This window comes from Schistosoma mansoni, chromosome 6 (genome assembly GCF_000237925.1).
Source record: "Schistosoma mansoni strain Puerto Rico chromosome 6, complete genome".
Lineage (NCBI taxonomy): Eukaryota > Metazoa > Platyhelminthes > Trematoda > Strigeidida > Schistosomatidae > Schistosoma > Schistosoma mansoni.
In genome coordinates, this window is record NC_031500.1 from 7,322,729 (window position 1) to 7,337,689 (window position 14,961).

The following is a 14,961-nucleotide window of genomic DNA, read 5'->3' on the forward strand; positions in this document are numbered from 1 at the left end:
ACCCAGAGTCTCCAACCATTGGTTACGATAGTGATGCGGACTCCAACCAAGTAGTCTGCATCTACCAACATGGCTCAGACTAGAAGTTAGTGACTTCAAGCACTGATGCCACGTTTTGGTTTGGCCGCCCCTAACTCTCTTCCAACCATCGTCAATACTAGTCAGCATTGAGTGTCGTGGTAATCGGTGTTCAGGCATACGTAACACGTGGCCCAACCATCTCAGTCGATGAAGATTCATAACCTCACCAACTGATTTACCATCATTCCCCAATACCCTGTGTTTAACCTCACTATTACGTACCCGGTAATCTCAGCAGATGCGAGCAATATTTCTAAGACATCTGTGGTCAAATACTAGTAACCTACGAGTATCTTCTACCATAAATGGCTATGTTTCACAGCCGTAAAGTAGAACAGAGCGAACTGCTGTGCAGTATACTCGTCCCTTAATTGATAGACGGATATTTCGCCTTCGCCATAGGTGACGAGGGTTGGCAAAAGTCAAACGCGATTTTTGAATCCGTGCAGAAATTTCGTCAGACATCAACCCATTAGGGCTGATCAGACTTCCAAGATAGGTGAAGCTGTCGACGCGTTCGACTACTTCACTCCCTGTCCTTAGTTCAGGTGTTGACGCAAACCAGTCCTGGAGTAGCAATTTACATTTATATGAGGAGAAACGCATCCCAAACATCCTGACATTATTACTCAGTTCTAACAGAAGACTCTGAATTTTGTCAGAGTCTTCACTAAACAGGACTATGTCATCTGCGTATTCTAAGTCGATAAGTGGACCTCCTGGTAGGAGATCAAGTGCTGAAAATTCAGTCGACGAATGTTATTTTCAGCAATAGGTCTATAATGAAGTTAAACAAAAATGGGGATAGTGGACAGCCTTGTCGGACACCACCTGATGTTGTAAAATCATATGACAGTTCGCCATATACTCTCACTCGACTGGTAGTGTTCGAGTAAAGAGCCTTCACAAGGTTTATGTACTTCTGAGTTACACCTTTTAATGACAGACACTGACACAAAACCTCTCGGTCTACAGAGTCAAATGCTGCTTTTAAGTCAAGAAAAACTATCATAATCGGACGCCGATAAGCATGTCTGTGCTCTAAAACCTGACGAATAGTGAATATGTGGTCGATACAGTCTCAAACAGGTCTGAAGTCAGCCTGATTTTCTCGTGTTTGCAGTTCACGAGTCTCAGTTAGGCGCCCGATAATTATTGAGGCAAGTATTTTAGATGTTCTTTTAGTCAGACTAACTCCTCTATGGTTATCACAGGATGATTTTGACCCCTTCTTATATATTGAGACAATAAGTGGTTTATTGAAGACTCAAAACCAAGCATACGAACCAGTTACCTAAAGATATTATGGTCGTCGACGAGCTTCTTGAAAGCACGAGCGCACGCCAATTAGAAGTTCCTTAATGCGATGGAACAACTGTTAACAGTTCTTACAAGTTTTCGGTGGTTTCCTAAGTCACATAACTTCGTTATGAGGACTGGATTCAAATTTAAATAAAAGCAACCAGGATTGCACAGTATGTGATTCAAAAGCTTCAACACTAATACTGTAATGCGCAAGAACAAGAGTGGGGACAATCGAATGTATTTGACACGAAATTACAGAATATCTCACTAAAATTTGACAATCACGCAGTAAACAGTTAATCTGCAAACTATCAATCAATCGTCTCAATCTGGACCGTTTCCTCTGCAAATATCAGTCCATCGTCTCCGATTATTATTGTTCATGCATTTTCATACTAGTTGCGTTACGTTCCCGTTTTTTCCTTATCGATCTTCTACTGAAACACATTCTATGCCTGACCATCGTTACATACTACTTATGTCGATATAAGCAACACTACTACTACTACTACTACTACTAATAATAATAATAATAATAATAACGACAATAATAATTAATGATAAAAATATTATGACTAAACAAACATAGTACACGATCATAGACAGCATTATAACAATCATTTATAAACCTTGATTTGGGCCTGGTTTCTTGACAGTCAATTGAATAGCTGAATGGCCACAATTGCACAAAATATTGTCTGAATCACCAGCCTCTGCGTTGTCGACAGATCTTGAGAAATTAGGAGACCGAGGTAGAGTGTTATGGGATGAATGATTAGATGTTGGATGTAGATTTAAATAAGGTTTCGCATGCAACAGATTGGAGAAATTATGATTACTATCAATTCCAGTAGATGAGAATGAAGAAGGAGGAAGGGAGGAAGAAAAATTACGTGTTTGTGAAGGAAGAGGATCTCGATTAGCAATGAGTTCATTCGAAACAGTTGTTTGTGAAGAGATGGATGAATTATTCACTAGACGAATATGAATTCCTAATATTCTGCAAATATCTTCATCGCAAAATATACAAGTTATATATCTGTAAAACAGGAATTTGAGAAATGAAAAAAATAAAGCAATAGAGTAACTGGCAGGTTAAAATTTAATTATAAAATATTAATTGAATGGTAATAGATTAGAAGCAGTTGACATAAAGCCTTGTTTGGTTGCACTCAACAGGAAGATTATATTGGTACTACTCTGAAGTTTATAAATAGATCATACTGTTGACTAGTAAATTAGTTAAAATGAATTTATTGTTTTGTATTTAATCCTATCAACAAACTTCTAATAAGATGTATCATTATCTGTTTAAGTGATCAAATTCAATATCTAATCAGTAGAATTTGATTTGTACTGTCGACTAAATCAACTAAGAATAATGACTAATAAGTTAAATCTAATTCCAGAGCAGGTTAGCCGTATTTCAAACAGACTAAGTGACAATATATTTGAAAAAAATTGGCTAGATGCAATTTTAATATGTATGTACACATCAACTTAGTAACAAAGGCATTAGTACAATCAGGTGAATGTTCATGGACAGGATAAATAGCGTTTTTTGGATTTTTTTTTTGCCATAATAATCATTGAAAAAGGGCAAATATTACCATTCCGTCACTAAGGGATTGGTCAAGTAAACTCCAAACTCTTTTACGGAAATATGACGTGGATTCAAAACAATAAATTGTCGATATTTCTGGGAAAGTCAGACAGCACCTTATAAAAGCTCTTTGAAGATTCTGACAGCATAATAGACGTATGAAGTCTCGAAATAAGAATAAAGGACACGTCTGGAAGACAATACTATTGAGAAACACAAACTTCAAAGACCTACAGACCTGGGTGTTGGCTACATTGTTAAGGTAGAATTAGGTTTAAAGTATATTCTACAAAAAGAATCAATAAGAATAAACACGTAAGATAGAAGAAAGTCTCGTCAAACGTCCACTAACGACTAAGAAAATAAAACAAATTAGACACTATACTTTCATAGTAGGTAACCGAATTAAGGTAAACAAAGCTTTAATCAGAAGTACGTATAACTGGGGGGGTACATAAATACTGTATGAAATAAAAACACGTTAAAACACAGAAATAATGTTTAGTGAGGTAGAAAATTATCTGGAGTTAAAAAGTATATATCTTCAGATTATCATGCTTCAAAAAAATGACTACCGACCAGATAAATACTTGTAATTGAATCTATAAAATAATCTATATCAATGGCAACTTTATATATGAACTATTAAAATCCCACTAGGTCAATAACAACACTCCGCACATAAAACACCAACGTGCCACTATACTAAAGTGTAAATACAGTAAAATGTAACTAAGAAAGAAATGCTGCATGCGGAAATTTATATGAGCATACTTTTTGTGTAACAATATTTGATAACAATAACAGCCATATAAATTAATGTACGTATGGTTTTTTGAGTGGATGATAATTATGTGACCACAAATCATTCAATTTTTCATGAAACACTAATTATAATCTCCTTAAGAATAGATAGACAATGTTGCCTATTCATTTTGTAACATCTGTTTTCGAAAACTTCGTGACAATTGTTGCGCACTGAAGTTTATCTTCATAAAATTTTTGGATAGGAAATATAGAAGCACTTCAACAGCTTTTACTCATTTAGCCCCTAGAAATGCCCTGGTACGATCGCCAGCTCTTCCTCTCGAAATGCTGTCACATAGATACGTGTATACAACCACTGACAGGGAAGTTCTACTCACTGCCTTCTCGTGGCGGGGCTGATTTTTAGAAATTGAGAGGACGAAAAGCGAATGTCCGGTGCTTTAACCAGGTTGATGGGTACGGGAGATTCACATAGGAGAGTTGGAAAACCCTAATTCCAAACCAATGGTGCACATGGGCTTCAAGAACTTGAGGAGACACTGCTTCGGTTTGGGTGCTCGAGCAATATTCCAACCCATTAACAAATCGAATGACGAAAAGTGGTGCACATATATTTGGTGTCTCCTTGAACCAGTGTTTATGTGTTTAAACAAATAAACAATAAAGTATACTCATTTCAATAAGAGGTCTTGTAAGAGTATTGGATTAAGACTTATGAGATAATGTGGTACAAAGATGAATTTTAACATATCGATTATCACTACCGAAGTATAAAAAATTACTATGTGAAGTGGGAATATGGATGATTGATTACATAGCCCTTAAAACGTGGTAAGTTATAACATACACTTCATATAAATGCGAATTTTCATCAAGCATTAGCGTAGACAATTTTCTACAATAAATGTATCTTTGCCAACACTGATTACTGCTTGAAATCTTTTGTCTGAACGGCATATAATTGAACAATATAATCTACCTGAGTAACGAATGCATAATAATAATAATACTTACTCTTTAGTATCATCATCCTGAATGTAACCGTTTGGCAAGTAAAAATTGCGTCGAAAACGTAAGCCTAATTTCAACGGCCTCAACTGATCATTAGAAGGACGTACCGATGAAGAAGGTATGAAGTCTGCACAACGATTGCACGTATTTTCATTCGTTTCAGACAAAACACGAACATGAATGACTGAATCTGGAAACCAAATTGCATATCGACAATTAGGATAGCCAGAACATGAGAGAAACCAGCCACCGTTACTTGTCTGATTAACTTCATTTGAACTTTGAAAGAGATAGTTATTTTAGGTGATTTGTAGGACAGCCATACAAAAGATCATAGAAAAGACTTATCGGTAAATATTGTGAGAATAGTGTACAAAACAATTTGGATGAAAATTAAATTAAGCAATACCAAATACTTAGTCAGAAAAAAAGAGTGTAGTTAAAAAACTATGGACGAAGGAGAAATGATTCAATCATATCATAACAGAACTTAAAAGTTCTTTAGTGAGATAGAATTCGAGCACAGTTGCCAGTTAGAGAAAAATAACTGTTAAGTCTATCGAGGCGTCCAAATAACCCAATCGAGATACGCGCGAAATCTAAGTTCACAAAACGATTTGTCTAAAATAGCGTGGCTCTCTTCATCCTCGTTTGATTATCTTTATCTGATGATTCAATCTCAAATTTAGGCAAGCCTACTGACATGGGCGGTGGCTTTACATTATCTACGCCTGTTTGAACTATAACATCTCTGCTCGTGCCTTCACTGATATATCGGCGGCCGAAAACAACTTCAGGCGTCCTATCTTGGGGTCGAGACACAGATAATTCAAACATCCGAGACTCACTTTTCACCTTGTTAAGACGTATCTGCTGTAATTCTATCACTCGTTTACGAAGCTCAAGCTGTTTAATTTCTAGCCCAATACTTACTCCTTCTAACTCTCCACGAATTGCTTCTTCCTCAATTACCCTACGTTTAGTATTTAGATAGGGGTCAACTAAAAGACAACTGTCTTTGGGGTTTGGTCTCACATGATTAAAAGCAAGATTTAAAGAGGCAGGTGAGGTCACCTTAGAGATTGAGAGAACAGTGTTTCATCTGTTATCATACACGAATATGAAAGCGTTAAAACTAACCCAGAATTATTTGAAAGATTTGAACTAGTTGTTAACGGGCGTAAAGCACTCCGTTTTTGACGAAGTACTAGACCAGAATGACAAGTAGGGCAAAATGCAACAACCGGGTTTAAAACGTTGCTTTGATTATGTCCATCAATGGTGTTATTGCTAGCAGCAAATGAGGCCATCTCACCAACACTACCAGATATATCTAAAAAAAATTTAAATGGGGAAAAAACAAAACAATAAATAACATGTTAAAAATTGTAGCAGTAAATAAATAGTTCCGTATTTCTTGGACATTGATGCTGACCTCATTAATTTTACTGGATACACCCTAGCTGAGGGTGCTCGGTCATGCACCCGCACCAGATCACGAGAGGGTACGCATCATGTACTACGCATCCCTTGAACAACTTCCACAAACTCAACACTTGAATAAATTCCGTATATTATTTGCTTGAACATTAACAGTCTAACCAATGCACAATTTATTTGAAATTATCAAGTTAAACCTTGATAAAAATAACTAGAAGTGTATGAATTTGCACACATGTTTTCAATCATTTGAGTATTCAAATGTTGCCCACAGTTCAAGGAAACCGATGACCTACCTTGAAAATAATTCTGAAGTTATTAACCTACAGTCCATATCACAAGCCTAACACTATCATTCTAATTCTGCATAATCTTCGGTTTTGAACAAGCATTTAATTTATCAGAGTTTATTTTTATTTCTTTTTCCCAGCCCTCTTTCTCTCTCTTCACTGTCATTAAAACCTGGGATTCGAAATTGATTATACATTGCTGGTTCAAGTATTGAACTAACTCAAACTGTTTCAAGTTTGTATGTATATATTAATCTGAAAATATCACTTTGACTATTAAAGCATAAAAGTAAGACAACAGATTAATAAAAAATATATATAATAAAATTTTAACTGGATTTTTTATTTCAAATAAAAAAGGAAACAATGTTGCTACGTTTAGCGTCGACAGGAAATTAAACTTTATATTTATACAGTAATTTTAAAATGTCTCTTTATATCATGATTTGACATATGGAATCAGAATTACAAATGCGTTATGTATATTAGATAAATGTCTTAACATTCTGGAGTTTAAATTAGATAGATATCCGCATATGGATGGGTAGAGAACTAGGCAAAGAAGCCGAATCATTTAAAAGAGCTATGAACTCCCACTGAATGAGAAAGTTAGGACTGGAAGAAGCTAAACTGAAATATGGAAATCGTCTGTAAAGTCACTGACTATTCGATCTGAGCCATGGCGAAAACCACAGATTTCCTGTTCAAAGATTAAGTAAGAGTCATACTCTATGCCTGAACAGTTAGTGGAACAGCTCGAAATTAGTTCGAATAGTGCATATATACACATAATCTTAATCTAAATTTCGAGTCATTATATTACGCTATACATTTCAGTTTTCAATATATATATAATGTTACTCAATGACTGATAAATACACTATTTGTAGTCAGCTAACCGCATCCATTATGTTCAAGGCATGAAAGTAACTTACTTTGAACATTTTCTGCTTCTTGTTCCAATCGAAGAGCTAATGCCCTGTCTAGGAATGACGCTTGGTTTAGAGCTAAACGAAATAATTCTTTGTACTTGTTCAAATGATGATGTAATACTTCTGAAAACAATTTTTTAGAGTAGAGGTACAACTTTGTAAAAGTGAATTCATGGATAGATATGTGGAGAACGAAATTAACATACGAGGATAACAAACATAAATGTTTTTTTCGCAAGTGTTCACTTTTTAATACTTTAAAATTGGAGGATCGTATTCGTAGAGACTTTTCATCATTGAACGATACTTACCGCAGAACCAATGAAACCGGGCAGTGAATACTAATGTACACTCGTGATTCAACACGAAATTGAATATTTCCTCGATTTGATTGACTCGAGAATTCATAGATTACTATTCAAAACACTAGAATATTTATCGACATCTAAGTCACTAGTAATTAGTGAATTTCTATTTAGTCAGATGACTGTCGATAGTTATCACTATATTAAAAAACATGTGCATCACTGAAAAGGATTTACTAGCTAAGCGACTCAGAACGAAGACCAAAGATTTTTGGTTCGAGAACCATGTAGGTTTGAGAATATGTACTACTAATAGTTCTGAACAAGCACAAAGCAGTAATTAATTAATTCCTGGTATTTAAATGCTGTTTTTACCCCTGATCCGTGTGTGATGAAAGCAATTCTCTAATTGCATGAGTCACTTAAAAACACTCAATTGAAGTAGTCAAATTTTTTTTCTTGTGAGGTATCTAGGATGGGGATTGAAATACAATATGAATAAGTCCTTTCAAAATTTAAAACAAACAAAGTGTCATGTATTCAACTTCTTTTTACTACAAATTGTATAAATCGACTACATATCATAACGTTCATCTAAGGGTTAAGTTCACTGATAGTTTGGCCGAAAAAAGTATGTATTCACAGACACAAACCATAATAGTTTTGCTTACCTTCATGAATTTTTCTTATGCTGCATAGAAATTATGAGAAACACACTTTTGGTTTTAGATTAGGTGATAATCACTAGTCCCTCATACACATTATCAAGCGTGGCTGAAACCCGGATGGATCAATCTGAACTTAGCTGTTTATGTGGGAGCACATGATAAATGATTTAAACATGTTAGTGATGTAAGTCCTCCTTCCAAAGTTGTGACTAATTATTACAAGCACTAATCAAACACTTGCTCGTCCTACATTATTCTAGCCAATTCAGACTGGAATAATTTGATTAACCGACCAATATAATTTACCTATCAGCTAAGACGAATACTAAATAATAAAAATAAGATTACAGTACTACTACTAGTCGTCAGATCACTTAGTTCAGCTGCCAAAACAGATACGATACAGGTGATTTAGAGATGGTTAATCAAATAACTGAATCAATTCAATTTATGTAAACTCTGAGTCAACTCGTTTTTCAATGGTATACGGAAAAACTAAAAACTAATTAAAGAGACTGATCTCAATTACGGAAGTAAAAATTACTAAGGATCAGTTAAAAAGTTTAAGAAACAGATCCCCTTAAAAGATGTTTACTTACCTTCTTTTGTTTTTCGACCTTCACATATTCTTAAAACAAAATTGAAAAAATGTGGTTACCAGATAGGAAATGAATGTTTTAAGAGAAAACCTATTATATGGATCAACAGGAAATTTTAAGTACTAGCACACTGGCAAAAGATAAACAGCTACAAAATTCGAAGGATCCTGGTTAGTTATAGCAAAGTAAGATGGGGATTAATCTAGGCTATGATGATCGATTCTGAGACATGTCACTTCACTTTACCAACAAATTTATAATGTCATCGGCAGTGATGGCAGAGTGATGTTGATTCATTTGCCTTTAAATAATCAGGTTTTTCAAGTTCGAATTTTAATCTTACCTATTTTGGTTTAAGCAGCCGGGTAGTGCGTCACCATCCATCTATATACAAGTTTGCGATAAGGTTGAGGACACGAAATTAAAACTCTATCGAAATCCGATTAAAGGAGTACAGTTGACTATACAGTTTAAACTCATGTCTGTTGAATTCGTGGATTGAATAATGGAAATCATAACCCGTCTCATCCCTACTCTTCAATTTGGCACATGTAACAGGTGTTTCAAATGGCTTAGTCATAGTGTAGTGAACAGAACACGACTGGGGGACAATCGAATGTATTTAAGCAAAAATTACAGACTATCTCAGTAAATTCTGATTACCAAACAATGAACAGTCAATTTGCAAATTAACAACCAATTGTTTCAATCTTCACTGTTTCTTCTCTTATTCCATTGCTCATGCATTTTCCAGACGATTGCGCTTCATTTCCGTTCTTTTCTCATCGGTCTTCTGCCAAAATACATTCTATGTCTGACCCACACCATATACTACTTATATGGATATAAGTAGACCGCACCACACTCGTCCCCCCTTTAAAGCATTCGTTCATGCGGTGGTTCTGCTCGCCATGCCACTTTCTTCTTTCACTGCAGTCTGTGCCAAACTCTCCGTCAGAATGTCGAGTCTGCGGCGCGCTGACCTCCATAGCTCCGTCGACCTGCCGGGGCACCAACATCCGCATCCACCCGGCACCTGGGACGTTCAACACCCGTACTCCACCGGCCTGCTGAGCCATCTACATCCGATGTCCGCCCAGCAGCCGCACGTCCCACTGCTCCTCTCCGTCGACAGCACCCGCTACAGCCAACGCCGCCCCGCCAGAACACTCCACTCGACGCCACCTCTCCTCACCAGACTGCCCCAACTAGCACCTCCACTCCAGACCCGCAGCGGCGTCCGCAGAACAGCACCCTCCCTCCTTCTGGTTGGCAGCGACACCAAATGTAGTGAACAAAACACTGGTTGGGGACAATCGAATGTATTTAAGCAAAAATTACAGACTATCTCAGTAAATTCTGATTACCAAACAATGAACAGTCAATTTGCAAATTAACAACCAATTGTTTCAATCTTCACTGTTTCTTCTCTTATTCCATTGCTCATGCATTTTCCAGACGATTGCGCTTCATTTCCGTTCTTTTCTCATCGGTCTTCTGCCAAAATACATTCTATGTCTGACCCACACCATATACTACTTATATGGATATAAGTAGACCACACCACAATAGTAGACTGACAGTCTATGTGATTCATTATCTTCACTTAGCGCTTCATGTCAGATATAATTTTTTTATTCAGGGGGGGGGCACACCCGGAGCCTTCGACTTAAAGGGTTAATCCACAAGGCAGTGGAGCATCGTGAAGAGATGCAGTCCTATGATAGAGGGCGACCAACAATTGGTTCATACGCCATCTGTTCCCTCAGGATACTGGAGCCCATGTGCACCATTGGTTTGGAATCAGGATTTTCCAACACCCCTAGGTGGATCCTCAATATCCACCAACTCAGTTAAAGTGTCGGACATTCGCTTTTCGTCCTCTCAATTTCGTAAACAAAAGTAATGCCGTGACAAGGTAGTGAGTAGGACATCCCTGGTAGTGGCTGATAAGCGAGGCCATGTGAGAACATTTAGAGAGGGACAAATTCGTAAAAGTTCAAGCGAAAATGCATGGATTAGATAAAGTATTTTTTAAAGCTCTTCAGTACTAAGCACTGGGCTTTTCTTTACTACGTTTTATTATCAAACAGAACCGATGAGTAGATTTCTAGAACAACTAATGATAAATAACAATCTATTTCAAATTAGAAAAAGAACTTACAACTTTAGATCAGCTTCAAATTCCGATCGTAAATTAGGTTTAGACATTTCAAAACCCATGGAATCGTAACCTTGAAACGGAAAAAAATTCATAATATTAAAGTTCAATGCACAAATAATACAATCTTGATGAGAAATGACCTTATGATTAACATTGTAAACACTATGCATGAATGGATGATAGAAAAATTGTTTACATAAAAATCCGAGGAAGTATTATTCACTCATGCTGGCGACCCTTAACTATAAGTCCAATCTTCAGTTTATTGATCAAAGCACTATTTCAACACGGTCGATATTTTAGCTAGAAGAGGAAATCACTACTTATCAAGTACATAATGCTTTGTCGGATTAAAATCCAATCAAATATATTACTCTACGGAATTGTTATAAGATGATTTTGATGTTTATTCATTGTATTTGTGCAAAAATTAACCGTTAGTGTGGAAAAATCCTTTTTTATGACATTCCTTGACTTTATTCTCAAAATGCAACACAAACAAATTCTATAAAAGACCATAGACAAACCTTCCACTAATCCCATTCCTAATTGACCTGGAACAAGAAATTTGTTTTGCTCTAAACCGACATAGAGTCTTTGTTTAATGGTTTCAATATGTTCAGCATGTGTAGCGTCTGTGCCGATCCCATGACGATCCATAAGAGAAATAAGATCAGCTTCTGTGAGCAAAGGTGGTGGACATGTTTGACCAGTAAGTACCTAAGCAGAAGATTAAGTAATGCATAGTTAAAAAATATAGATTTTATTATTTAAACATGAAACATCTCTTTTTTTGCAGTTCAAAATTGGATTAAGACAATAATATAAGAACTTATAAACTATCGTATGCTTACTAGTGACTAAATTTGAGACAGATTCCGAAAGTCCTATAGTCTAACGCTGTAGACGGCGAAGTTTAACAATGTTGAAAGAGACATACATTGCTGATAGCATTGAACGATTACTGAGCAATGTGCAAACTAAATGGAGTTGGAAATATGAACCGGTGATCTGAAGATGTGTTTATCGACAAAGTTGGAGGTTCTGTTTGATCGCTAGTAGGATCAACGAATGTGTATTTCTGAAGGATCCCGAATTAAAATAAGACAGCCGTTTAGTCTTCCCAGTGGTTCTCTGACTCTCAGTCTGTGACAGATACTACCTTGTACTCCTAAATTAACTCAAGAGGGCATTGACACTTATTATTCGAATGATATAATAAAGTTATAATTGTAAGAAGTAAACAAAACATAACCGGATGATGGTCAACACCAATTTAACTATAATGTGTGTCAAAAAATGAATCTATGGAATATTAAAATATTGTAATAATAATGATGACTGTAAAGCAGCTGGTCTCGAAGATGGTTGTTTATAACATCGATTACTCAATGAAAACAATCTGACAACACCACAAAATATGGAAAGATAAAATCACGAGACCAAAGTAAATTTTTTTCAAAATGAAAGGATAATTTGTTGACGATTCCTAGTACACTTAGTATTAAATTATCACGTTACTATTACTATCGATAGTAGTAAAAATATCAAGATTTTGACAGCAGTCTATGGGAAAAAAATGACGTTAAATAAACAACTTACTTGGATATTATCAGGTAAAATCCATTCACCTAATTGAAAAACAGGCATATCTTTTTCAGCCCACCGATCATAGATGTAAACTTCTAAATAGTTCAGAGCCAAAATCATAAGACCTTTGGATTCAAATAATTCCCCATCTTCTGAAGTAAGTAAATTAGCCGTACTTATACTTGAATTAAATGTCCTTGGAAGAGTAGGTTTACCAATACACAAACGAACTATGGTTTCAGCACCCTCTGCATCGGTTGAAAGGCAAGCTAGAAAATGCCTAGTCACCAATTCATAAAGACGTGCTTCATCACCCTAAAGCGTAACAGATACAAACAAATAAGGGTTACTGTACAATTAGAAAGAACAATAATGTTTCCGATTGTTTGTATTTCTAAAATGATATCAAATTATGGTTTTCAAAAAAGTTAAACAACCCAGTCATCGGGTAGAACTGTTATGCATCAAATCACTGTACATTGAACCTTATATAACTAGGCTACCGGCATAAGAATACTGACGTTTACATCTTCATCATGGTAACCTAACAAGTTTGACTATACACAGAAAACTCTTATCCACTCCACACCATAACCAAAAATTATGCCGCTAAATAAAAATATATCCAAATTACGATCCAATATAGGATAAAGATTTGGAACCAAAAACACAAACGTATATCAACAACTGGAAATCGGAAAAAAATATGATGTAACAATCAATTTATCTACTCGTAGGAGAAAACGTTTGAAAGACAAATCAGTATACAGAAAAACATTTGACGTGTTAGTGTTTAAACATGATTTTAGTTACACTCTAACAACTCCTCGCTTAAATCCGTATGATCTCTTTGATAAACCTTCTGAACAAGAGTCTTTTCAGGATTAACGGAGGCTGGGAAAAGAGAGAGCTACCAGGGTTTGATACTGCGGAAATCGAGGTCGTCTAAATGAGACAGTTGCTAAAACGTACTTCATGATTTTTTGAACGGTTTATCAGATTGGTCACAACTTGTGGAGATAAAAACTAAGGGTAAGAGTAGTTTTTGAAACGTCAAGTTTTAATTGAAATTTTATTCCTTGGTTTGAACACTACAATTGTAGTTTTTCCTATTACAGAAAACATTTGTGTAAAAGATGTTTATCATGTGCGACAAACGGATAAATATTTTTCTAAATTCGTATGAAGGTCTACTATGAGAATAATTAGACAATGCATTGATGTATATTGTTATTTAAAAAAATAGCTAAACGACAGTATACCTGAAGTGAATCGCCCACTTTTAACGGGTGTATAGGTGGATGAGCCTTATCACTTGACTTTCCGTTCTTAGGATTAGGACCACGCTCAAGGATTCTGGTAGCAAAATCTTGATTGAATAACAAATTAAAAGAGAGAGGAATCATTAGTTTATGAGACAAAAATGTCAATAATAACACACGATAAGCTCATAGATTGCTTATGTATAGTTTTCTGAATGACCAATGAACTCAGATAACTTTTTAAATTATAATTAGTGCAGCTCATTGACCAAAAACAGGTCTTCATGTAATCAGCTTTCAGTCATATAATTTGAGTAAGGAATAACTCTATACTACTCACCTAGTCAAACTGAAGTCGGTAGAGTGGGTTTAAAATTGGTGATCGATTAGTTCGAAGCTAGATGTTTGAACAACTAAGTAACCACTTTAACTCACATGTGAACGGTGAAAACAGTTTTAGCTGATTTTTGTTTTAGATTTAACGAAGAGAATTATATAGACTAATTGACGTGTGACAGAGAGAGACTGTTTTACTATTTTAGAAAACAACTACAATCAATTCCGTCGTATAAATTCGAAGTCAGTTTACATCAAAACGAAATACTTGAAAAGTGGTAAATAGCATGAGATTTCATAAATTTTGTTTTGATGAGAAACATGGCTAAAAGCAAACTGGAAATATAAGAAAATTGTAGGCCAATGACAATTAACGTTTAAAACAACAATATTAATATTTAGTGAAATCAATATATTGCTAATAAAGTCTTCTACGCTGTCACTGAATCTAAGTGATATACGAATTGACTGAATGACTTATCACTTCATTTGCATAAGGAAAAAAATGCTGGTAATGTATGACATTCGAAATCATTCATGAAGTTGGTGAAAAATAGTAGATTCAAGACAATGTTCGTTATAAGTTAACCATACTAGTGAAATGTAG

At 35.5% G+C, this 14,961-nt stretch overlaps 1 protein-coding gene across 1 annotated transcript in view; it reads right to left on the reverse strand.

Moving 5' to 3' along the window:
* Positions 1–14,961, reverse strand: part of Smp_158140 (putative prokaryotic DNA topoisomerase) — a gene marked incomplete at both ends in the record, with an annotated part of 30,966 nt that overhangs the window by 5,568 nt on the left and 10,437 nt on the right. The window contains 10 exons of the mRNA XM_018798133.1: positions 2,016–2,116; positions 4,772–5,047; positions 5,909–6,101; positions 7,434–7,553; positions 9,003–9,031; positions 11,167–11,236; positions 11,694–11,886; positions 12,769–12,905; positions 12,972–13,071; positions 14,019–14,125. Of these exons, the coding sequence (XP_018653105.1) occupies positions 2,016–2,116; positions 4,772–5,047; positions 5,909–6,101; positions 7,434–7,553; positions 9,003–9,031; positions 11,167–11,236; positions 11,694–11,886; positions 12,769–12,905; positions 12,972–13,071; positions 14,019–14,125 (1,326 nt within the window). The remainder of the gene's footprint in view (positions 1–2,015; positions 2,117–4,771; positions 5,048–5,908; positions 6,102–7,433; positions 7,554–9,002; positions 9,032–11,166; positions 11,237–11,693; positions 11,887–12,768; positions 12,906–12,971; positions 13,072–14,018; positions 14,126–14,961) is intronic.